A 26,045-nucleotide genomic window follows, 5' to 3' on the forward strand; every position below is an offset into this window, starting at 1 on the left:
TTATTTTTAAAAATAAGAAGAATGAAACGCAAACTTCAACCAGGAAAAAATAGGTAGATAAAATAAAAACCTGTTTTGAGTCACCCTGGTTTGCGAATGCGCCATGCATAATATTGTATGCATGGTGTGTAGGCCTACCCTTGGTTCGTTGACACCTTTATTATAACTCAGGTAATCTCAGGCCTACAGTCCGTTAAGGCAGAACTTTCGTTTCGTTACAGATATATTTTACAGAAGAAAGTATAAGAATGGGATTTATACAGTGGCCAGTCCACGATAAGGATTTTACCTTGGGCAATTTTTTGTTTTGCTTGTTCAGTTTAACAAAAATAACTTGCTTACAGATCCTTGCCCACAACATGATTGGTCGAAACAAATATGTAACGAAAGAAAGTCAAATGAGCAGTTTCCCCAGAATAGAGATAGTCTGCCACAATAGTCTTCCCTCAGACTTGAAATATCCATCTCAATCTGATATGTGAGAATACCACAGGCATTTTCGACCGAGCCACCTGATTGGTCGACTAGACCTTTAACCCGCTCGACTTCAGACCTTGTTCTGACTTCTAATAAGTCAGAACAGATCCATCGTATTCCCAGGCAAACTGAAAAAAATATCTTTATTTATTGTGCAGGGTTCCAAAAGCAAGCATCACTGACGTCATGTGTAGGGTTAGGGTTAGGGATTGCGATTACTCCATTGAAAGTTACCAACTAAATAAAATAGATAAGTGTGTCCCCAAGGAAGTGCGATATAGTGATTTTCCCCCAGGTCCTGCCGATAGAGATGGTTCCCTGCGGGGGGCCCGAGGCTGCGGGTCTGCAGCTGGTTTCTCTAAAACCAATTCCTCAAATTCCTGAAGTATCGCGAGATCGGCTGTCCACATAGCCGCGCAAAGCATCACGGTACTTCCTTTCACACCGAGGCCATATTGCCAATAGCACACCGTAAGACCAGCTCTCAGTTTTAAATGATTTAAAAGTACCAATAATCACCAAATACAGCACTATACATACTCAAGGATTGACGTAAAGTTTGTTATTCTATTCTCTCGAATTCAGGTTGGCCGGATCGGACTAAACTGCAAACATGGTGGCCGCAAAGAAGACGGTGAGTGAGCCTCCGCCGTGCGGAGCCGCACGCTACTCCTTCACGTGGAGGCGCGCGGCCCGCTAGTGGCGTTAGCACCCCGTCTCAAAACACTAGAGGCGGACGTTAATAATGTTTTAACCTGCTTGTATTTGCCTTGTGAAGATCAAGGTCAATGATGTTGGACATTAGCTTCGTATCAATCATGTGATGTGTCAGGCCTAGCCGCAAACAACTGCGGGAATTCGCACTATGGCGATGTCCGTAGTCGTAGAGACCCTCCATGGAGGGCCCTGCTCATCATGGCATGCATTTGGGGTTCACTAAATCTTAACGTCATGTTCGTATATTCGTATATTTCGGTCAATACGTCTGAAGCGGTCAATCACTTAAAAACACTTTGAAATATTGATCGCTTCAGACTTATCGGCCAGTGTCTCAAACGTTTAATGGTTTCCCCCAACATTTTCAAGTTGTCATTAATTTCGCCCCTTTTTAATGCGACCCATCATCTCAAATGTTGAAGGAATTACTTTTATATCTGTACATCTTTGCCGTGCATGATGGGCCGCACTAAATGGCATCATTTTCTTACATTGTCATCTGTCTACAAATAGTCGTCCCTCATTTTGATTATATCAATTTTTTTTCGAAACAGAAAAAGTCGATGGAGTCCATCAACTCCCGACTCCAGCTGGTTATGAAAAGTGGAAAGTACGTGCTGGGCTACAAGCAGTCCCAGAAGATGATCCGCCAGGGAAAAGCCAAGCTGGTCATCCTGGCCAACAACTGCCCTGCTCTCAGGTAAAATAGTTGTCTAGCATTAAGTTTGGTTATGTTCTTTCGACCGATTGCACTCTACGTACAAACAATACATCAACTCAAAATATAAACTATTTGGACATCAACATTGACTGTTAAATTATGGGGCCTCCGCTAACAACTGTTACACCTGGTTCAGCCATTTTTTGTCCTGCAAACCAGCATTTCTGTTATTACTCTCCTTAGATTACTTATTATTTTTAAGGACTCAATTCTGTAATCTGTAATAATGTTTTTACTTTAAAATGGCTGCATGACAAACCAATGCAACAAGTATATTTTATTTTATCAGAGCTATATTGATTAGACAGTCAAGTTGTACTTTAATTGAGATTTAGTAAACTTGTATAGTTTGTTAGAGTCAGGAATAAGACATAAAACTGGTGATAAAGACAATGGAATGGCAAACATCAAAGTTAACTTTGTAGTCATAAAATGGAGCCCACCTAGCCTATTCTATTGCATATTTTAAGAAACAAGTTGCCCATGTCAGTCAAATGAACGGGGTACAATGACAAACTACCTTGCCAGCCCCCCTTCCAGATGATTAATGTTTTGTAAGTAATTCATTGACCCTTAACCTTCATTTTATCTCACCATCACCCTTTCAGGAAGTCTGAGGTAGAGTACTACGCTATGCTGGCCAAGACCGGCGTCCACCACTACAGTGGAAACAACATTGAGCTCGGAACTGCCTGCGGCAAATACTTCAGGGTGTGCACCCTGGCCATCATTGACCCTGGTGAGTGTCCAGGCACACAACGCCAACGTCTTACACGCATCATTCACTGGCTTCACTGAGCGTACCTCACTCCACCGCGGTGCTAGACGCAGCGTGTAATAAGCCACACTCGTGTTATTTGTTATGGCAGTCCGTTGCGCTCTGCCAATAACATTTGAAACACTGATGCAAATGAGACTATTCTGAATGTGGTCAGTGTTAATGGACACAACTAGAACACACACCAAAAGTACGGGATTGGGATTCTTTTGAAGCAAATTTCCCCATGATGTATTTCTGATGTATTCTATTAGTTTCCTCAATTGCACAGTCTTGTGATTTTTCTGTTTTATGGTGTTCAGTGGAAAATCAATATTGTACTTAATTTTCACTGATTGGTCAGCTCTGACCTGCTGGGTCTACTGTTTGGAGATTAACTGCATGATTAACATGTATGCATGACAAAATACAGCAGGTTTAAGGAAGGTCAATTCTCCCCAGCATTTGAATATTCCATCTCTAAGTCAGCTAATGGCAGCTGACTAGAAAAAACCTTGAGAAATTTTACAATTTCTTGTAAATGGGATTCGTCAAATATATTTGAATGTGATCCATTTTAGGTCATGTGGTTTTCATACATGCAAATGTGTTTACTCAGAAAGCCATACAAAAATGGAATTTGAGCTGCTCACTTGGTCACAATGGTGTCCTGGCATTTTTTCAGTTTGTTTAGACTCTGTGCCTAAATCCATTCAAATGGTGACTCACTACAAGCCATGGACTGTCCAAACCATTGTGCGTTAAAGGGAATGCGGTTTTGGTTAAGCTTGCACCTTTTGTAGGCAGCCCTGTAAAGATACATTTGCTATGCTGAGGTTTTGGATGCTGGGGTTACATCTCGAGTGAATGTTTCTACTGAAGATCTTGCTGAATGTTTGACCCTTTCCTTTCTCCAGGCGATTCTGACATCATCAGGAGCATGCCAGACCAGCAGCAGCCTCCCCAGTAGAAGAGTTTGTTCAAAATAAAACGTCGAAAAAATACAGTTGACTATGTCGTTTTCTTCTTAGATATGATCGTGGTGGTTTTTAAAATTCAGTGTTTGTTGTGTTCTGTCCTGTTTAACTGTATGACATGAACTAACGTAGCTCTGCTGGCTGGCTATTCATGTAAACAAAGAGCTATAGGCTGACCAGCTTTATCCGTTATATTAAATCACCTTCGATCAGCATTGACTATTGATGGGCAGGTAGTTTTAAGCTACAAGCTTAAAACTTGTTGATATGTCACACATTACAACTTTAAAAGGGATTATTTTAGATGACAATGCTTATGCTAGATTGTGAAGGCAGAATGATGAAACACTTTTACAGAAGGCACTAACTTTAGTTGGACCTTAAGTTTTTATGAGTAATCTTGTAGACAACGGTAGGTATCCATGTTCACTACTTTTGGTTGTACTAACAGTCAATGAAACCACTGGAGGTCACTAGTGTTCAGTTGCCATGACTGCATAGTGTTGATGGTTGCAGTCTCACTAAAGAGATGGGTGTTCGTTTCATCCGACTTAAAGCTGACATCTAAATATTGTCAGGCCTCTAATACCGGTTTTGCTAAATATTAATCAATTTACTATTTATTTCTCACCATGGTAGTCATTGTTATGCATTATGAACCAAAAAGGTTATAGTTACTTGTTGAATAAGGACTTTATTAATGCTATTGAAGGCATTACCTTTGATCATAGCTAACTGCATAACGTTAAGAACACTGCGAACACACACTAAGAACACTGTTTTATTCATCACTCCAAAAATGTCTCTTGAAAGATTGCTCTCGAAGTATTAATTATCCAATAGCCATCCTAAAATGACATATCAGGGGAAAATATACTGTGAACATCTGCTGTGCAAGAGTCTACACAGAAGCAATCTATTCCCATCTAAACTAGGTCAATCAGAAAACGCCAACTAAACCACATTCCAATCTACAAAAGTCTCCGGATTGAATGGCAGATCTACGAGCAAGATTGTATCTTCAGTCCCTCTTCAAATAACGGCCCATTGAAACACAGCCTAATCCTCTCATTGGTCCGTACCAGTTTGTCCACCCGTCGCCAGCCGTAGCCCTTCTCCTGATTACCAATTAAATCCAATGAAATCATCCCACAGGATGAAGCCTGCACGTGCCGGTCAATGGAAGCCCCCCCCAGTCAAACGAGGACAGTCCTCTGAAGGAGTGTGTTAGCGCAACCTGGACTACAATGTAGGACTCTGCGGAATACAATGGGACAGTTATTCAAGATAGCCCTCAACCTATTTAGCTATGGCATCGAATGTCTTTCCCTCATTGAAGCATTTTAAAATCTAGAAAGTCATTGGTTCAAACTACCGTCATTGGTTCAAACAGTGATGCAGTGTAGTGATACTTGTATAGTATTATATAGTGATAGACTATCGATTATCTTCAGGTCAATATTTGATTGCAGGCTGTTGTGGCCTTGTACGTGTTTAGCAACATTATTGATCATAAACTGTTCTGAACTCGGTCTCTGGACTATGCCATGAGAGGAGATCAGAGTGGAAAGACTAGGAATCCAATCTTCCTGTATTATGCCTCTGGATGATTATAGGTTATTTATAGGCATATATATATAGGTCATTGTTTGATCTACAAATATATTTGCTATTCACCATTGTTGGCCTTTGGAAATGATCAGACATATTATTAGATTAAATGTTTGAGGTACAATGCAATTAAAAAAATGGTGTCTTTGTGTTTCACAGAGTCAACCCCCTGACCCTGCCTTTAAAAAATGCTCATGTTCAGCACAGGTGTGTCCCATCGATGCTTAATTAACAGGTGCAAGGGTAATCCCATCAGCCTATCAGAGAGCGAGCCATCTCTAATGCAAACAAATCAAGTACTTTTCCCTGACTACTTCAGGGATTTCCAAAGCTAAAACTGAAAGGTAAAGGTTAATGATGCAAATCCCACCATCCCAGCAGGCAATAAATAACAGTCTTAATTAGGCGATTTTGTTTTCCCTCAGTACTCAGGATTCTAAAGCAAAGTGTCCTCTTACAACCAAACCTCATTCATCACAGCCCAGCAGGGACAGGCCGAGAGGGAGGGAGAGAGAGAGAGTGAAATGTGTGACCCAATTATCTCCCTTCCCCGTGGTAGAAAGTAGGTGACTAGTCTGGTGCGGCGGCTGCTGCCAAGGTAATGCGGTGCCTCGCCTCGAAGCGATTAGAGGTCTGCCTGATCCGTCCTCTCGGCCTGTCCCAGGGTCTGGGCGTTTCGGTTGGCCCTCGCTTTCAAATCATCCAGTGTTGAAACTAGACTATAAAATTCCCCCAGCCGGTATAACAATGTCGCTCTGTTAGAAATATGATGCTGGTCTGGTGAGTTGGGAGAACAAAATGTAGTGAATAAATCATTTCTTACAAAATTATTAAAACCTTGTTTCACATCCTGCATACCATCTCCAGAACCTCTCAATGCATGCATATTACTTTGTATGAAGATACCCACAGATTATAGTCTTCATGTAGTGTGGTGTGATTAGGAATCACAAAAAACAAACTGACAATGAACATATAAATAAATAAGCAAACAGACATGGTGAGTTAAATGTTTTAATAGTAAAGATTTGAGGAAGACGTGTGACAGTCGATGATGAATGGACAGTCAAAATGGTGGTAGAGTCCCAAGTGATTCTAAAGAAACGCGGCATTGATGAAATCCCCCCCTCCCACCACACACACTTCTACAACATACATGTTGAACTCGAGACTTGGCTGAAGTTCACCTCCAATCACATCGGAAACGACACATTACAATGTGTAACGAGGGACCGCGTGTTTCTTTCATAGTGCTGAAAGCTCCGACCAACCGACAGACCAATCGACAATCTGAGGACTCCAACAGGCCCCAGACGCAGGTAAACACCACGAGTGTAACGGGGCACGAAGGAACAAAAACAACCTACAGCAATAACACATCACGTTGCGTTGAATGGTCTCCGATTTCTCCTTAAAGTGCAAGTTTGTCTACAGTTTTATCCATACGAGTTGTTTTGTTTTGAGGTGAGCTCATAATTTACAAGGAGACAAGTGGGGGTAAACGAATCCTGTATGACATCGATCTAACTAGTTCAGTAGTCACTACGAAGATAACACCGATTTAGTTGTACATGTATTGTCATGAATCATTTGCATGTTTGGCTCTTGCATAGATCCTTTACTTTCACAAATTAGGCCAACTAGAATATATTACATTTCGAGAGCAAATTGGAAAGGAGAGGATACAGCATATTTAATCGTTCATCCCATGGTTATTTCCATTGCTATTTATACAGCTAAAAACAGCTCCTACGTAAAGGAGTTCTTGCATGTGTCTTCATATTGTGCTACTGTGCTCTATCTGACGTAAAAGCTAATTTCCATCTAGTCTAAATTTAGTAGTTCACTAGCATGGGAAAATTTCTGCTTGTGCAAAATAAAAATAAACGTTACATACACAGCAGCCACAACTACGACGACACGATCAGAAAGTAACATTGCTAACACCAACACAGTCCGCACACACAACAGTAAGTCACGTCTTCGTAGGAAAATGCCCCAAGTGCAGCCAATTTAAGATACCAGTTTGTACTGGCCAAGTGTTTACTGTCCCACGGAATAAAATACAGTTGATTCTGGTCACCCTTCAAAAAGAATATTGTAAATTTAAAACCAGTATCTCCTTTAATGTGTATGCATATGCATGGTGAGTCTGGTAAAGTATATGTCTAAGTAACCTGACCGATCATAAGACGTCTGTGGGGGGGGGGGTGAGGGAGAAGAATTAAGGGTGAGTGAAGTGAAAAGGTAAACCACTTTTCTGTGGGCAATGAAGTTTTACAGACACGTGTTTAAAATGGATACAAAAAGGAAGACGCCGTAGTTTATTGGTCAAGGAATCCTGTGCGGAGATCTCTTTCTGCGTAACGATACCTCACGCTTTCCAAAGTGTTAAGAGAGTGTTGAGTGTTATAAGAGGGACACTTCAGAATCAACCCCGTCGTCACATTTCTGTCATACAAAAAATTCATTACAAAAATACTCCCGACACTACATTCAGAGAGGGAATCAACTGTCGATTAAAAAAAAAACAACTGAAAACCAAAAAGCACGATATTTCGGATGTCCCCTCGCTCCCCCGTCTCCGCTCGACCCCCCCCCCCCCGGCTCACCCTCATGGTTTTGTACAGGACGAGACCTCAACGGGTAAAATTCACAGCATTAGAGGATGTCAGCAGGAGGCTAGGCTAGGGCGCTTTTCAATCCAGAGGAAAAAGTGCTAATTTAATTAATTGGAGGAGGAGAGGAGTAGGCGGGGAGGGGGGGGGACGTAGGGGGGGAACAGGGGGGTTTGTTTTAGAGGACGCAAACGCCGCCTCGCTGCCAGGGGCAACAACAGCTGCCAGGAAGTAATGGGTTAGGAGGACATCGCAAAGTCACCGACGAGGGGGGGGGGGAGAAGGGGGAAGAGGGAGAGGAGGGAGGACTACTCTTCGTCATCATCGTCATCCTGTAAATGTATCCTCCCTACTTTAGTTTAAGTGGTTGGGGATGGGCGGGGGGGCGGGGGGGGAGGGGGGGTAGGAGAGTGATGACAGGATGGCCCAGGGAGGAGGGAGGGAGGGAGGGAGGGAGAGGGGGAGGGGGCATCTCATGGCTCCATGTACTGGGGAGGGGGCTCCTTGGGTGGGAGGGCCACGGCCTCCTCGTAGGGTGGCAGCAGCACCTGAGGACCAGAAGGAGAACACCAGAGGGTTAGAACTTGGGAGGAGCCCCACACCTCGTGCCAGTAGGACTAGATCACTTGGTGGGTCGGGCCGATTGGTAATGCCGCATTGGTAATGCTTTTCAATAATGGTACATTGATTATCCTTTTATTATAATTTGTTAACCTAAAATTATTATATAGCAAAAGCATAGGGGTTAGGGTAAGGGTTAACCCTAACCCTATTAAATAATGTATACATGAACACCTTACTTACCATGAACATCATTAGTAAACATGAACACCATTAGAAATTGATTACTAGACACATTAGTTAACTGTTCATTAACTGTAAGTGCATGCTTATTAGTGCATTAACTAATGGCAATTAATGGTTAAGTCATGTTCCCTTATTGTAAACGGTTACCGAAACCTAAATACGTGCAGGATTAATGATACTATTATCATCCATGGACGATAATGGACGATTGATCCATTCGTCCTATGGCCCTTGGTTACAATACCAATATATATGTATAAAACAACAGGTTCAATCCCCAACCTCCACAGCTAAACATTGAGACAACCCTGATCAAGATGCCAACATCTGCCAGCTCCTAATGACATAATGACCTGGATCCAAATGGATGGATGCCAGTCTCCTTTGATTGGCCGGAGTCCTAAATTGCCTTCAAGGCCTAAAAGCAATGCAAAGTTAAAATATCTAGCTCTATCCCAGCCAACCTATTTAAATTCAGGTCTTCCCCTAATTCCCCCCCCAGCCACATCGGAAAATCCCCAGCTTTATAAAGCGGACAAAGCCGTCTATCTTTACCCCAGGAGAACCACCCCTTCAAACACTGTTACAAAACCAGTGCATAATCCACACACCGGAAACACACATGTACACCGGACACACGGACAGCAACGGAGGAGAGAAAAAGTGTGTTCAGGGGGGGTCATGTGACCGTTAAACAGGCAGCCAGGCCAGGCAGCCACACACCACCAGGGAGGGATGATTGGAAATGGAGCAGATACACAAATACGGACTGTTATGTAACTCGCCCAGGAGAGAAGGACAGCACGGGAGAGAGAGGGCCAGGAGGGGGGAGGAGGGGGGAGGGAGGGAGGAGGGGGAAGGGAGGGAGGGAGGATAGGGGCAGGGAGAGAGGGGAGGAGAGGAGGGGGGAGGGGGGAGGGGAGGAGGGGGAGGTTAGAGGGCAGTAGTGGGGGAGACAGTGACCCTCCTGTTGTGCATGTTAATGGCGTTTATATAAAGAGGGTGAGGATAATAAGGGAGGCGGGTGACGTAGGAGGCTGCAGAGAGACCCCGGCTTCTCCAATAGACGTTAGTGAGGGCAAGGGAAGCGCTTGTTTTACCACAGGCCACCGCTGGAGGATAGACCACCTGATGTTATAACGCTAACCTATACATAATCATATAAAAGAATTCTTGTGTACAAATGAAGTTGTAGCCCAACAGGATTTAGTGCATTTAAAACACAGATTTGGTCTTTAAATTGCTGGTGGCCATTTGGCATTTAGTTCTTTTGCTTTTTGGACTCCGTGTTACAACATCTGATGGAAAATATGAACTTGAGTGTATCTTGAGTGTATATTTTCCATCAGATGTTGACCGTTTCCCCTCACTCGATCCAACATCGCTCCCTCTCGCCGACGACTCGATATATTCCAAAAGGCGCTGACTGCCACATAATGTTGTTCTTTTGGGCCAAGAGCGAGAACCCGACGACCCCGTAACAGATCAGCCCTGTGCATACAAGTGACGCGGTCAACGGAGAGACACCCACACAAGGGCGGAGTGACAGACGGACACAAGCAGAACGTAATCCATCCACGACACGGCCCTGCGTGTGTGTGTGGGACACGATTAAGAGCGCTACGTGCCAGTGTGGAGGATTAGCGCGGAACGGAACGGAAGGACAGACAGACAGACAGACAGACAGACGGACGGGTGGAAAACATGACTGGGCCCAGAGCCCTTCTGATCGTTTGAGTGGACCCTGAGGAGGACGAGGGAAACGGGCTGACTCTAGCTCTCTGGTGTTGGCTAGCCAGTGGAGGACCTGCGCCTGGCTAACTATAGCACCTGCAGTGAGTCTCCATGCTGCAGGGGAGCTAGGAGCAGTGAGCAGTGGTGATACAACACTGAGACATGGGCCAGTGAGGACCGTAGACCCGCCCAGTCTATTGTTGGAAAGCCTTAAGACTGGACTTTGAACGTATATGAGTTATAACGGGAAACTTCAACGTTTAACTAGAATGATGCATGACGTTTGTAACCACAATAACCTAACTTAACAACTTGAATGTGTTGAATCCTAAATAGCTCATATAATCCCACTATATAGTTTTACTATGGCCATCGATGTTAAAAGTTACATTGCAGTCCCCAACACTACACAGAGTGTGGGCTGGTCTACTCATTGCAGATGACATTCATTGCATTCACTTGGCAGAGGAACCAAATCAATTCAAGGGGACGGGGGTGGAGGGGGAGGGACGGGGGGCAATGGGTAAGGGGGGGGGAGGGGGGAGACTCACCGCGGTGTCGTTGGTGGTGACGTACACCAGCACCTCTGTGGTGCCCCGCCCACTCACGTATCTGTAGCAGTTCCACACGCAGCCAATCAGATAGGCCTGTGGTAGAGAGAGAAGCCAGGGTGAACCTCACAGGAGCCCGTCACAGGTGAACACCCCCTACATCGTGACTCAGAGCGGGACTCCAGCCAGGGACACCGGCGAAACGCCGCGGCCTCCCTCCAAGGGGACCTTGTGGACTTGGCTTTGGTCGTTTATCACAATTATTGACTTCACACAGTCAGGTGTGATGCGATGGAAATTCATCACATAATTCATTTATTCATTTACGTCACTATAATTACATACACAGTACATCATTTGTATATACTACACGTGAACCTCCTAAGATGGCGCAATTTGATTGGTTCGCTATCTCGGGATATTGCGCAATATCCCGAGATTGAGATCTCAAACTCTTTTTTTTAACGAATACAAAAATGTAGTCCCTCCTGCCTGCCTGAAAAGTGTGCAGCGGTTGCTATGCAACACACTGTAGCGTCCTTTGGAGAGAAGACTAGAGACGGTAGCTTGGTTCACCGGCAATTTAGCCTACTGTCGAGCAGTTCACTCACCGTGTGCCTATTGCTTTAGAACATTTCCACCCTCTCCAGCAATCAACATATTTGTAGGCTTCAGTTAACTATGCTATTGCTTTTATATATAAATAAACAACAGTTCAAGTTAGGCGCGGAGTGATACGGACCCGGATCAATCAGATCGCTTGATTTAAGCCACCCGTTTTATAAACTAAAACAATTCACCTCAGGCTCCATGATCACTAATCACGGAACATCAACCATTTATAATTAATGAATAATATATCAATGATACTTTATATTTTTAGCTGTGTAGAAGAAACACAACGGGGGTTAGAAAAAGGACAGTTTCTGCTGGGTAACACTGCTGGGATGCACCTGCTCAGGAAGAACACTGCTAATATTAGAGCAGGGCCATCTCATCTGTTTTTATCCCTCTTTCTCACTCCACCCATCTCTGAATAATTGCATCTCTCACTTGCTGTACTTACTCCAAGAAACTTTCGTCCCCATCCCCCCATGTAACAACTCTACTTTTATCCCATGACACTCTCTCTATCTCTCTTTATCACATCTTTCTCTTAATCATCTCTCTCTCTCTGCTCCACCATGTCGCCGTGGGGCTGATTCATGGTCAGCCTCGTTCAGCTGGAAGATGCAGCCTGCAGCGCGCCACTGATGGAAACTCCCTTAAATACGTTCTCCTTCTGCGGCACAGAAGCTGCTCCCAAGACATTCGTTCCAGTAACCAATGGCAACCACTTGGTCCAGCAGCATCCTCCTCATCCTCAGCATCAAATGGGAGAGTTCATGCGGTACTCTGTGATACTGGTCTCTCTAGGCCTTTTCTAGTTCCATCTGCAGAAGCCCTTTGAGGAGAGTTGTAGCCTCGTTTGTAGCCTCAGTTGTAGCCTCATGTAGACGGTTGTGGTTTGTCCAGTAAACGTGTGCCGATACGTCAAATACGTTTCTCTACAGGATGTTTCCACTGTGGAGAAGCAACCATCTTCTTCACACTAAACACATCTGAAATCAGTCCTGTCCCGTCAAAACAATCACACCGTCACTTGGGCTAGGACGAGCGCCCCTGGTCAACCTCCACCTCTGCATGTGATCAAATTGCACACCTGACTGCCACTTCCTGTCTCTCTCCCTCCTCCACTCCGGGGCTGAGGTGTGATCCAGGGCCACGCACCTCCTGCGCGTTAAGAGGCACATAGCGTGGCCCCGAATGGGTGTCCCGTTTCCCTCCGTCTCACCTCTGAGCTCTGGCATCCCGGCCTTCTAATAAAAGCCTGGGGCCGGACTGTTTGCCATGGCTGACTCTGCGGAGCCGGAACACATGGTGTTCAGTTCCCATGAGAACCTAACCGGAGCAGGAACAGGAAGGAGGATCGACTGCACTGATTACTGTGGTGCCATGATCTTCCATGAGATGAGAAGCACAGGGTTTGACTGGTGCACATCTATACGAGGGCCTGGGCACTAACTGGTTCTATAATAACTGGTTCTGGATCTATTACAAAAGCAATGTAAAACTGTACTCGATATATTATACGTGTTTTTATGGCCGTTTTTGTGCCTTTTTGGACAGGACAGTGAATGGAGACAGGGAAGTGGGTTGAAAAAGACATTTGATATTGGACCGCGGATCAGTATCGCACCAATACACGATACATTAAACGGGACTTCTTCACAAAGTATCATAAAGTATAATTTGGGTTAGTCTTTGTGAATGAGAAGTTTTAGGGATGAAGATGTACCTTAAAGGAGAGGATGCAGCCCACGAAGAGCAGCACAGCGAAGACGAGGCACGCGTTGTTGGTGGACATGATGTCCTCTTTGTATGGGAACGTCCCTGGCTAGGAGAGGCAGACAGTTCCATTCAGAGTCAGGTCAATTCAGCAAGAACAACGACACAAAGACAGCTCGTAAGAAGAGCTGGTGGCTTTCTGCTTGTTTCTGAGCAGAATACAAAGCAATCATCGTGACCCGTGAAAGGATATGTACATATACAAATGAGGCGCACATCTGTTTAGGAATTAATACCGCAACTTTGTCTGCATTGTTATGCTATATTACACACCTTTCCAAATAACCATTACACACAAATTCCAAGGCAATGGCCAAAGTTTTAAGGTGTGTGCACATGTGTGTGTGTGTGCATGAGTGTGCATGGGTGCGTGTGTGTTCTCACCAGCTGCTGTAGGTAGTCCTGCACCGTGTTGGGATAAACGATCACACTGACGGCCACCAAGGTGTTGAGGGCAAAGTCAAAGATTTGGTAGCAGAAGAATGGTATGATCCACGCTGCATGTTGCTATGGGGAGAGAGAGACAGAGAGAGAGAGAGAGAGAGAGAATGAAGTAGAGAGAGAGAGATGAATGAAGTAATGAATGAAGGGTAAATGGTTAAATGGTTTACCAGGCTGTATTCAGGGATCTGGGGTCTGGTCTTTGTGCTTTGTCAGTTGGGTTAATTACCTTGTAAGCCCCATATGTGGCCATGCCACATATTAGAATCATGAGCAGGGAAATGGCAGTTGCTATGCAGATGTCTGTAAATAACAAAAGAAGCATAATTAGACGACCATTTAGAGAAGCTCATTCAGTGTGTAGAAGCAATAGCACTCAACAATCCTACAGCACTGCTAATGTGTGTGGACAGCAGTTCCTGCCTTGCACCATCTGAAGCGGGAAGCCAAACATGTTTTGAGGGTTGACATTGACATACAGGGCCGCCCGAGTCATTTATTAGACTATAAATAGCCCTCAAATCTGTCCTTGGCGCATCGAGGATGATTCACTGACAGTGAAAAAGGGTTATTGTTACGCAAGTACGGCTAAGTTTAACATGGCGCAAAAACAGATCCTTGAACGCATTAGGGTCATGGCTTTGGGGGGCGTCCGAGTGTGTCGGTGTCACCACTACACAAAGCCCTCTGCTGTCCTGTGTCACACTGAGTCTGTTTAAACTACGCGTCCCCTTCACTTGCCAGCAGTGGTTTGCTTTTCCTTTATCAACTGATCAGAAATCCCAGGTTACTGTAAATAGATACATTTTTTAGGCTGTTCGAATTCAACTAATAATCCCCCCTACTTTCTAGACATCATATTGTTATCCAAGATCATAAAGAACATATCGATATAAAATATATACAAAAATACATTTTTGTGCAATGTACAAAGCAAAGCACCATCACATAACTGATATTGACGTTTTCACTTGAGGAACATGACATCCTTATAACACTACATGTCAGTGACAGTTGCATAGATTCAACCCAACATGACCCAAGCGTGACCTGGAGAACCTGAGCCCCCCCCCACACAGAGGGTTTATGTAACTCAGTCCACACGCGCCCGCACGCCAACACGCTAACACGCCAACACGCTAACACACTAACCTGCTACCGTTGGCTGGGTGCCTGCAACGGTTACGGCACTGACACTCCCTCAAGACATGGTGCATGAAGACCCTTATGCTAGTGCCCTCGCCGTGCACTGTGCATGGCACTCACACACACACACACACACACACACACACACACACACACACACTCATGAACTCATGAACCCCTAGAATGGGGGCGAGGTCGTAGTTGGAATATATATATATATATATATATATAGAACTTAATACGATTTTGTGTTTTTCCTGGGATTTTCCGTAATATGTTTTATACCTTCATTCACGCTACTATACAAAATATATGAAAATATTTCCCCGAAGGGAAAACATATTTATTGTTAAAAATATTGTTTCTTCAAATATGACTAAATTCTCACGTGAAGCTATCATCATCATTGGAAGGCTACCATTTATGTAGGGTTACATATTGCGCGGATTTATGTTTCTCAAGATGATGTAAATATCTGAGCTGCGATATGCCAAATCTAAGTGTCTGCACGGATATTCATGGGAACTTTTGGGAGTCGAGACAGCAGTTCCCATGGGAACGAGGAATTTCAGTCCCGTTCAGGGTCGGTTTTCCCATGAGAGGCCAGATGGCATGACTGGGAGGACGGTATGTTTTCATATCCACACTGAATGCCTGGTGGCAGAGACTCTGCATGGGCACGCGACAACGACCCTGAGCTCCCTTAAAGACGACACACATTACTCTGTTATTATGCTCTCTCTCTCTCTCTCTCTCTCTCTCTCTCTCTCTCTCTCTCTCTCTCTCCCTCTCACACTGGACACACTCTATCCTTCAAATCTCATCTGTCCTGACAAGCTTTTAGCCGTTGCAGCGTTAGCCCAGACGCTAAACTGTGCCAACATCAAGGAGCACAGACGCCATCTTATCGGCCCGAGAATTAGAGCAGGCTATGGTCTTTAATCACAGTGACCAGCGCAACGCCTGCAGCACCCATGGGGCGGTGGGCAGTGGCTATGATGACAGCCGCTGCAGGCGCATGCACACAACCACACACACATACACACACACACACACACACACACACACACACACACACACACACACACACACACACACACACACACACACACACACACACACACACAGTGAGCATCACACCGACCCACAAATACATGCACACGCCAAGCAACACACCAACCCACAAACACACACACACCGACACACACAGACCAACACACTGACCCACACAATCACAAACACACACACACACGCACAGAATCTCAACTACACACACACACACACACACACACACACACACAGACCAATACACTGACCCACACCCACAGAATCACAAACACACACACACACACACACACACAACCATCCACCCACACACATATCCACAGAATCACAAACATGCACACGACCACACATACACACACACACACACACACACACACACACACAATCACACAAATGTTAAAGTCCAGCTCCAGTCACCGTTTTCAGAACTACATTTAGTGTCCTAATTCCATTTTTATCAACACCACCTTCGTGAACCTTCGTTGAGGACAGCCGATGGAATCGGATCCAATTCCATCTAAATCCTAATCTACTGCGGGATTACTGCCACTCACTGGCATCGTCCATGACGTCGATGTCGGTGCCCAGCTCGGAGCTGGTGAGGTGGTAGCGGTACTGGACCGGGTCGTTCAGCGCCGACAGCAGGATGAGCAGGACCACCGCGTTGATGAGCTGCAGAGACACGACAGACAGGGAGAACAGCCCGAATAAAGGGATATTTCAGGGCTTATAAGTGGGATATTACACTCAGCTTTGGTTTATATGATGACAGATAGATAGATAGATAGATAGATAGATAGATAGAATAAAAAACTTTGATATTGAATAAAGACTGAATTATGAATAATGAATTAATGATTATGGGCATAGGGACTATCAATGCTTGTGATGGGTAGATGTTACTTAGTTTTGCTATAAACGGTCTGTTTCTGTTGTAGCCAACGGTCTGTTGTGAGTGACCCCATTGGTTGCCCTCTCTACTTTGTTAATTGGGCAACAGTCGAAAGTACATGGATGCTTTCCTAAAGGTCAGAGATTTAACCGGCTTTACTCACCGATATCTAAGTCTCCGAGGAGTTACGAGGTGACAAAATAACTGTAGCCAACTCCAAATTTAGTATGGGCTTTCCTTTGTAGGTTTCAACAACGACTTTTTTTGTTATATGGGCTGTTGAATGGCCACAAAATCGTAAAGCAGTGCATTCATGGCAACACATATGAAATATTTTAAAAGCGGTGTGTGTGTGTGTCTGTGTGTGTGTGTGTGTGTATGTGTGTCGTGTGTGTGTGTGTGTGTGTGTGTGTGTGTGTGTGTACGTGCGTGCTTGTGCATACGTGCATGTGTGTATGTGTATGTGTGTTATTACTCCAAAGAGGAGACCTCTCAAAATGGCCAAATGAGAAACGGGTTCAAAACAACAATTGATGAACAAGGCTACCTCGCACCAAAATGAATTACGATATTAAAGTACACTGCTCTATTCCTGAATACATTAAGGCCGCTTTACTCACAACGATATAAACATAAATATATAAATGTTGCTTACCATATACCATATTCCCAAAATAATAGTGCCCGTCCGTACGTGGCAGCAGAGGCAGCAGCTGGTCGAATACCAACGGTCCCACGGGGAAATCATGATTTATATCGGTAGGTCGAGCTCTGAGCGTGGGGCTATATCATGAAGGCTGCACCTGACCGCCGCGTCGAGGCTCACGTCTCTGAGAAACGGGGAGGATCCGCGCGGAGGGAAGGCTTCGTCGTCGCTGCGGTGACGAGCGCGGCCACGTTCGGTGTGTGCTGGATTCCGCCGCTGCGCTTGTTTGTGCTCCTCCGCTCATCGACAGTCCGCCAGACCCGGGACACGTGACCCCGGGGAGGCTTGAGCACAGAGAAAGAAATCAGATGCAGGTTTTTTTTTTTACCGAGCAACGTTTAGATATATTTGTTTTGAGGTGTTTGTGTTTAAATCTATATGTGAAATAATTAAATGTATTTTTATCGTCGGGGCAGGTTCGTTCACACGCTTTTGCTTTGGTGTATGTTCATCCTATGGAACTTTATTTTAAACCTGGTCAGAAATATCATCATCATCAAATATCATCAATATATATCATTTATTTGTTTTATTTTTCGTATTACCTGCACCTTTTTATTTAAGTAAACTGTTCAAAACATCTAGGCTATACTTATTCACATGTTAACGTACCACATGTATTTCAGTCGCAAATTAGGCCTACCTGGTTTATTATGGCTATGGGGACATTAAAATTTCATCTCAGCCGAGTAGTCGGCTACTATAATTATCTTATCATAAAAGCGTCAGGTATCCATAAATCAATTTCACTATTGTATTTGTAATTCAAGAAATTAAATAAACATGTGTCAAATCTGCGTGAAAACAAGTGTGACAGATGGACCCGCGGCGCGAGCGGTTCAATAAGCCCTGGTGGGAGGACAGCATCATCAGCATCATCATCATCATCATCATCATGCTCCTCATCCTCTTCAGTCACATGGGCGGATTTTCCACTGCTAGGAAGGCTTCACCGACCAGGGAACGGATCGCCACCTCTCTGTGGTCTAGGAAGGCAACTGCAAGGGAAATACTAAACAGACGAGCCCTGTTGTTTGTGACCTAATGTGGATTTCCATTGATGTAACTAAGCCTTAAAGACAACAAAGTCAAAACATGTCCGTCTGTGAGAATGAGAGAACCACATGAACGCATTTCAAACCATTATCTTCTCTGCCCACCACCAATAAACAACATTGTTTTATGTGACCAAATTGTATCTGTATCGTATTTCCCAAAGCAGGGCAAAACCTGTGTATAGGACAACACTGTATGGTGAAGATAGTTGGAGAAACAATCCATATTTTTTATTTAAAAAATAATTAAAACAGGGATAACATTGACCTTTTTAAATCTACTGGTTAAATCTGCAGTTATCTGAAACACATGTGATATGTGATACCATAACTATCAATGTATAACAGCCCCTTACAAATTAAAAATCGACCATTTTCACCATGTTGTTCAGCATGATGATCAGACTGATGATGATGATGGTGGTGATGACGAAGATGACATCACAGCCCTCTGCATAGACACTAATCTATTTAGGCTTAAAACCAATCAGAAGGAACACCATGGAGGGAGAAAAACAAGGCTTTGGTCGGAAGTGGATGTGAATGAACGAATGGATGAATGAATGGATGAATGATTGAAAGAGATTCCAAGAGGATTACATGTGAATTGGGCGCTAGAGGGGGAGGGGGGTGGAGTTGGTGGTGTGTGGATGGAGCCAAAAGCAGAGATGATGGCAGAAGAGAGTACATGTGATTGAAGAGGGAGGGTGTGTATATGTGTGTGTGTGTGTGTGTGCTGCCAAATTGTGCAGTTGACCGTTGACCGCAGCCCGGGCAGCAGCTTGGGTCCCCAGGAGATGTGTTGGCTCGGTAACGGGCTGTAACAGACGGTCCAGAGAGTTATAGGGCCAGGGACCTCCTTATAGCTCATACTGGAGGATCAGAGGGTGAAATGTGGTAGTAGTTACCCTCACTGTTTACAGAGAGAATAGATACAGGATCATTAGACAAAGGAAATCTTTTTTTATTATTTAGTGCTGCATAGTTGTTCTGGGTATATATGTAGACAAAAAACTTTTATTATGTTGAATTATGTTGTTTTTTTATACATCATTTCAATCACACAATACTCAAGATATTTGGAAATGAAGAATATTTAATATAGGGCTTAGGGCTATTTGATTTAATGAAAATTAAAACCTATTTTGAGACACAAAAGTTCCTAGAACATTTCACACATGACACATTTTTAAACATTTATTCATAATTTATTTAATTTATTTTCCTAAATTTACCAAAACAGACATTTCACTTATATTTCTCCAAAAGACAAAATCATTCTCAAAATGATATTAAGACAATCATATAAATATGGTCATTAAATAATTAATTTATCACAATAGCAAAAACCAAATATAGGGTTTCTTTGATTCCATACCCGTCTCCTTGACAACAGCCTTGTCAACATCAATAAACATGTCAAGGTACTGTACCACCACTAGCCAATCAACAGCTTGAAGCAATACAGCTCTCCGAAGACTAAAAAACGTTTAATTAGAACAACCTGCTAATCACATTTAATTAACACACAGTTATCAAAGACATACACTGAGATTCATCTGACGTTTTGAAAGTCACTGACTGAAAAAAAAAGAGTCAGCGCCCATCCTATAAGACTACAGTTTAAGGCCATATAAATTCATTGCTCTATATATATATATATAAACGGTTACAAAACAATAGTGTTGAGGATATATAGCTGCCCAGTATGCAGCCACTTCCTGCATTTCCTACTAATATGGACGTATAGATTCATGCCAGTATCCCTTTTCTACCTCAGATGAAATTTCCATTTCTTTTCCACAGATTGAGGAAAACAAGTTAAAAGTCCGGAATTACAAGTTATCATATTCTACAAGACAATCGTTGAAAAATACAAACCACAAAGAAAAAAACCCAACTCAGAACAGCCTTTTCCACAGTGCAATTACATGATAATTAGAAAAAGCCCTTAAACTATGGCAAGGCATTTTAGAGCGCCAAGACCGGAAGAAACAAGAATTATGCAGCCCATGTACGGAAAAATGTGTGGAATTTCAAGTTAGACATCCTTGACCAGAAAGCCAACCAATAGCACTACCTCATATTAGCGATCTTCAGTTACAACTATTACAGAGAAACAGCGCCCCCCAGTGGTGGATATTAATATAAAGCCAAAAGAGGTTAACGTAGTATAAATCCTGGAGCCGCCATAATATACCTAAAAATACTAAACATAAAAATAAACAGTATCAATGTTAAAAGTGCAACATTAAAAGGTTTAACCTTTCCTTCCTTTGCTGTAGTGTGTACATAAAGACACACAAAATACATAAAAACAACAACATAGATACAAATGTACTAATAATGGGTTACTAATAATTCCCTTGCATGTCCCTCTGTCTCAAGATACACTCTGGGGAATGGTACAGGCCAAACCGTGTCAGGTTCAAGTCTGTGCGGACCGTTCGACCCAGCGGGCCAGGTCGTCTCCCCTTCGTCTCCCCTTCCTTCCTCTTCAATCAAAAGTGCAATTAATGCATCTGAGAGGGAAGCAACACCTGCTGCGGCCAGGAGACCTCTCATTAAATGCACTCATCAAGCAGGAGCATGTTCCTCACGTTGCTGACCTGGGATCTGAGCTTGTGCATCTCTTCAAGCCCGTTTCTTCTGCCCTGGCCTCTGGGGATCTGACCTCTGCTCTGACTTCTCTGAAAGAAATCAACCATTCACAATGTCCAAGTGAGCAGGGGAATATATATATATTGGATTTGATATTAAGAAAGGAGAATATACATGTAAAGGAATGGGATATGTATATATTTAAATGTGAAGCCATTGTATCGATGTACCACATGAAAATAAATTAAGTTTAGCCATAGTTCTAAAGTTAGAGCATAATCAAAATCTCTACTTTGAAGTTTCTCAATTAAAACTTTATAGTAAAGAGGGCACAAATCGAGGATCACGAGAATCCCTTGTGTCATTGCTGTTTTATAATCAATACATAATTGTTTTACTGTTCAATTTTCCCATTTCTAAACAATATCTCTACATGCACTGTGGGAACTTGGTGGTACTGAACTTACTCTCAGAGTCTGGCCGTTTAGCTGACTGCTTGTTGGTAGAAACTGGGGCCTCTTGAGCTTTGGGAGGCGTACTGCCAACCTAAATAAAAATAAAAACACAAATAAAGAATAAAACACTGTGATATATTACTTTGCATCACTATCATCATCTTCACTAGTGTTTCACCCCGTTTCACTCCGAAGATCAGACTCTGACCTGGGCCACGGTAGTTGCACCTTCATCCACAGTCTTATTCTTTTTCTTCTTCCTCTTGCTGGATTTGGTCCCCCCTACAGAGTCCTCAGCCACCTTTTCCCCGAACGACACCTGAGTCAGATCAACAAGTTCAACGCACAAACTAAAACCAATAACGATTAAAAACACCAGTGTAGGTTAGTTCTCCATGCATGGCTACAAAGCAGCCCTCATGATCTACCTGGCCTCCATGGTCCAAAACATTCTTTCAGAGCAAATGTTTTAAAGCGTATACCCAGCATAGGAATACTACATCCTGTATATCCTTTGATCTGCTTTTAGTGTGACTACCTCTTTGGGTGAGGGGCCCTTGGCCGGGACCGGAGAGGAGGGCCCTTCGTAGTGGCCCCAGTGCACCAGCGGGGCACTCCAGTCCGAGCCTGCATCGCCGGCCATCGCACCATCTGGGGGAACGCACCGGAACAAACATTCAGCCTTATTTCAACCAATCACGTCAGCCGAAGCATCGTTCTTTATGCATTGATTCTAAAGTGTACAACTTCTACTCTTTTTTCAATAATAATGAAAATAATAGAAAAAACGAATACCTCATGTAATACCTTGTTTATTTCTCAATCTAAGGGCACTGATGACTATTAAGGACTAGAGTGTCAGGTATTTCACTTAATGCTTCTTTATTTTTCAAAATAAGGGCGCTGATGATGCCTAAGGACTAGAGAGTCAGTTATGTTTCAAATGCTTACTCAAACCACACCATTCATCATCAGGATGGATGTCCCACTGGAGGGCAACAGGAAGTGATGCGTGCTCTGAGAGGGCGAGAGAGAAGAGAGAAATTGACAATAAATACAGTTAACCAAACACCTGGAAGAAATGACACACTGAATTACCACACATGCTTTTCTATGATATGAAAATCAGCCTGGACAGCAGTTGTGACAGCTTGAGAGTAATATTCATTAGGAAAATAATTAATCAAGAATGAACCCGTTTCTGTATTTGATGCAAGTCGCTTTGATTCTCCTCGACTTAATAGAAAATGACTTCATGCTAATATCCACCGGTGGGAACCAACCTGGAGCCTTTAGTCCCTGCAGGGTTGTGGGTTTAACACCAGTATTGGTTCTGCTTTCCACACCGCTGCGTGTCACTGGTAAAGAACAGAACAGAGAAAAAGATCAGCACAAGATCAGCACATTGCCAGATCACTTGTCATTTGTTTGCAGAAAATAACTGTTGTAACCAGTTGTTACGATATCCTTCCCAAGTAACAAGCTGAATACAAAAGTTAAGACGAGGCTCCAGGCCAGTACCTTGCTTGTCCTGACCCCAGAGCTTGGGCTCAGGCTGGGCTCGCTGGCGCTGCACCCTGGAGCTCCACTTCTCCCTCTCCCCCACGCTGGTCGACTGACCCGGTGGCTTGGAACCCACGTCCACCCGTCCTCCTCCTCCACCTCCTCCGCCTCCTCCTCCACCTGCTCCTCCTCCTCCATTGGTGGAGGGATCTCCCTTCCTCCCCGGGGGCACTGAGGAGGAACCAGGAAGAGAGAATTTACTTTTCTTGCTGGGCTTGGGCGTTAAAGTGCGACCAAAGTGGCAAAATACAATCTATATATATATATATATATATATTATATAATATAAATAGTTGAAAGCATTTTTTATCTAAAAAGATTATGTCCCTGTATGATAAGCTTGCTTTAATGAGATTGAGATTGACAGGAAGTTATGGGAGAGAGAAGGAAGACATGCAGCAAAGGGGTTGGATTCCATCCCATGGTTAGATTCAGGTTAGATTCCATCCCATGGATGGAATCTAACCTGGGTTGCAGTGAAAAGAACTGAGCCTAAATGGAACGCACTATGACATGACATTTAAAAGAATGTTTAACCATGCTAATGGCCTGGATAAGGCTGGATCGTACTGCTCACACTGGAACAGGCGATGGCACTGATTGAAAGCTTGTTCACTGCACACCACAAGCTACAGGCTACAGCCTACAGGCTACCTGTCCACATGCTATCCATCTTAGGAGATTGGAGACAGCATGGCCCAACTAAATCCACCATCTGGTTATGAGGCCCTTGACGCACCGGGGCTTTGACCAAACCAAGGAGGTGGCCTACCTCTGCTCCTATTGGTGGAGGGGGCAGGTGTCTCCACATGGGTCCTAGGGGCCGTCTTGGTTTCTCCAGGGCTCCCAGCGTCCTCCGGGCCCTTGTCCTTCTTGCGCTGCTGCTTCTTCTCTCGCTGGCTGACCTGGGTCTCCCACGCTCCTGGGGGTCAGACAGACACACGCTAAGTTTCACATAGAGCACTCAGCTTGAATGAATGACTATACCATCCTTACTCAAGCATAACCTGTAAACAATAGCACTTTCGTCTTTTTGAATCAATGCACGGTACGTCAGTGTTGAGTTTGGAAAAGATTGTGGACAAAAAAATACTGTACAATAATACAAATACTTTACTCTACCCCAAATGTCTAATAAATTAATAATGCTAATGAATTAACCACTGTCATTTGGCACTAATCGCAAGAACTAATCACAAAGTGCCATCAAGGTGTTTTTCATCCAGATTTTCATCTATCATCTGATCTACATAAAAGACAGAAAGTGGGTTGGGCAGATCAGTCATAGTCGGTCCAACTGTAAACGTCGACCACGTTGTTGTTTATTAATCTGGTGAATGAGGTGGTTATCGGTTGTTAAGTGGATGTGTGAATGAGTGAATACACAGTGCTGCGATGGTCCTCACCCTCTTCAGGTTCTGTCTCATATCCGGTAATAACACTGATGAATGGCTTCACTACCGCCTTGGCTTTTTTCTTGATCTTTTTCACCTGTACAGGTGCCTTCTCCACCTGCACCACCCACAGCGATGTCAAAAATTCAAAGGTTACATGTATGGAGTGGGTGTTTTATTTCTGTGAATGGTCCTTTATCAAGTATTTTGCTTGCTTTTGGTGTCTCATACACAAACTTATCAGCAACTGTGACATCCAAAAGTGATCAGATACAAATCAATACAGAGAGAAGGGAATAAATATCTCTCAAGTACCTTCATTGGTAGTTTCTCAGCAGGGGGCTGTTGTGATGACGTCTCCCTGGATGCTGTGTCTTCGTGAGGTGCAGAGAACTGTCGTCCATTTGACTGTCCCTTCTGGTAAATAGTCCGTTTTTGAGAATTGAAAAAGGAAGAAAAGTCAGTTTTAGTACAGGACTAGCTCTGTGTTTATGCGATGCAATATATTTAACAATGCAGACGTGACTGTGGGTCATACATAATCCAAATGATGGATGATAGATTATTACTGTTTACAAAAACGAAACAGAAAGTGAATGAATGCCTTTACCAGGAAAATTTGTGGTATGTTTTTGTGGAACATATAATTCTGTGGAACATATATTCACGCTGGAACATCATCAGCGCGGTGTCATTTAACACAAACCCAGCAGCCCCATTGTTAAATGAAACAACGCGTTCACTTGAACGGCGCCACAAAGTGGACGTTTGTTTTCCTCCATCCAGTCAGCTAACGCTCTCCGCTCGGCGTACCTTTTCGGACGATTTCTTCTTGTTTTTCCTCTTCTGTTCATCCGGTTTCGCACTGTTATTGAGGTCGGCCTTGAGCGGCTCCTCGACCTGAACCTTAGTTAGCGAGGATCCTCGGGTTTTCCCGACTGTCGCTCCGCCACAAATCGCGACCCAAGACAAAACGAGCACCACCAGCAGCGCTACCGCTGCCGTGGACAGGAGCACCCACGTCGGGTAGACGTCGGGATTCAGACCCAAATCGAGGCCCAGCTGGTTCTGGATGTATCCTTGCCCGGATGAAATTATTTCTTTCAGACGGCTGGAAAGTATCTCTGCTTTTTCAAAAGCTAAGGCTTGGAGATTCGTTGCCATTTTTCCAATCGGTTTCTCTTGCTGTCACGCTAGCGTATGTTTACAAGAGGAGTGGCTAATCTGGGAGCCTGGAATGTATTGTGTTTATTGATATCTTTATTTTTTATTTTTTTTATTTCATTTTAACCATTCATGCCCAATATATGTCTATGGCTGGACAAAATAATACTATATATATACATATACATATACATAAGAATACTCC

General features: G+C 43.7%; 3 protein-coding genes across 4 annotated transcripts; 1 reads left to right on the forward strand and 2 right to left on the reverse strand.

Moving 5' to 3' along the window:
• Positions 1-908: 908 nt before the first annotated feature.
• Positions 909-3,676, forward strand: rpl30 (ribosomal protein L30). The gene is made up of 5 exons (XM_084484626.1): positions 909-948; positions 1,063-1,111; positions 1,749-1,894; positions 2,524-2,654; positions 3,590-3,676. The coding sequence occupies exons 2-5, from the start codon at positions 1,091-1,093 to the stop codon at positions 3,640-3,642; spliced, it is 351 nt and encodes a 116-aa protein (XP_084340752.1). The 5' UTR covers positions 909-948; positions 1,063-1,090; the 3' UTR covers positions 3,643-3,676.
• Positions 3,677-6,298: 2,622 nt separating this feature from the next.
• On the reverse strand, positions 6,299-17,833 carry laptm4b (lysosomal protein transmembrane 4 beta). The gene is made up of 7 exons (XM_084484613.1): positions 17,558-17,833; positions 16,565-16,682; positions 14,029-14,102; positions 13,743-13,865; positions 13,309-13,407; positions 10,971-11,066; positions 6,299-8,426 (listed from the first exon to the last, which is right to left on the reverse strand). Exons 1-7 carry the CDS (start codon positions 17,648-17,650, stop codon positions 8,352-8,354), a joined length of 678 nt encoding a protein of 225 aa, XP_084340739.1. The 5' UTR covers positions 17,651-17,833; the 3' UTR covers positions 6,299-8,351.
• A 1,895-nt stretch (positions 17,834-19,728) lies between these two features.
• Positions 19,729-25,846, reverse strand: LOC311364898 (protein LYRIC-like). 2 transcript variants are annotated; one of them, XM_084484401.1, is made up of 11 exons: positions 25,490-25,846; positions 24,992-25,093; positions 24,689-24,794; positions 24,055-24,204; positions 23,241-23,453; positions 23,003-23,077; positions 22,671-22,736; positions 22,258-22,370; positions 21,928-22,020; positions 21,732-21,810; positions 19,729-21,353 (listed from the first exon to the last, which is right to left on the reverse strand). In XM_084484401.1, exons 1-11 carry the CDS (start codon positions 25,838-25,840, stop codon positions 21,298-21,300), a joined length of 1,404 nt encoding a protein of 467 aa, XP_084340527.1. In that variant the 5' UTR covers positions 25,841-25,846; the 3' UTR covers positions 19,729-21,297. The 2 variants fall into 2 exon arrangements, with proteins under 2 accessions (XP_084340527.1, XP_084340526.1); XM_084484400.1 differs by having other exon boundaries at positions 19,730-21,353; positions 21,928-22,038.
• Between the last annotated feature and the right edge of the window lie 199 nt (positions 25,847-26,045).

The sequence above is a fragment of the Micromesistius poutassou genome (genome assembly GCF_964030765.1).
Source record: "Micromesistius poutassou genome assembly, chromosome: 20".
In the NCBI taxonomy this organism is placed as follows: Eukaryota; Metazoa; Chordata; class Actinopteri; order Gadiformes; family Gadidae; genus Micromesistius; species Micromesistius poutassou.

Excerpts from the sequence above, each read along its gene's own strand:
- rpl30 (XM_084484626.1), top strand. The coding sequence starts at position 1,091 with ATGGTGGCCGCAAAGAAGACG. Across the intron at positions 1,895-2,523 it reads AACAACTGCCCTGCTCTCAG|GAAGTCTGAGGTAGAGTACT; the intron begins GTAAAATAGTTG and ends TCACCCTTTCAG. Across the intron at positions 2,655-3,589 it reads CCTGGCCATCATTGACCCTG|GCGATTCTGACATCATCAGG; the intron begins GTGAGTGTCCAG and ends TCCTTTCTCCAG.
- laptm4b (XM_084484613.1), bottom strand. The coding sequence starts at position 17,650 with ATGATTTCCCCGTGGGACCGTTGGTATTCGACCAGCTGCTGCCTCTGC. Across the intron at positions 14,103-16,564 it reads CGACGTCATGGACGATGCCA|ACATCTGCATAGCAACTGCC; the intron begins GTGAGTGGCAGT and ends TGTTATTTACAG. Across the intron at positions 13,866-14,028 it reads CCACATATGGGGCTTACAAG|CAACATGCAGCGTGGATCAT; the intron begins GTAATTAACCCA and ends CTCTCCCCATAG.
- LOC311364898 (XM_084484400.1), bottom strand. The coding sequence starts at position 25,840 with ATGGCAACGAATCTCCAAGCCTTAGCTTTTGAAAAAGCAGAGATACTT. Across the intron at positions 24,795-24,991 it reads CTGAGAAACTACCAATGAAG|GTGGAGAAGGCACCTGTACA; the intron begins GTACTTGAGAGA and ends TGGGTGGTGCAG. Across the intron at positions 21,811-21,927 it reads GTGCAACTACCGTGGCCCAG|GTTGGCAGTACGCCTCCCAA; the intron begins GTCAGAGTCTGA and ends ATTTTTATTTAG.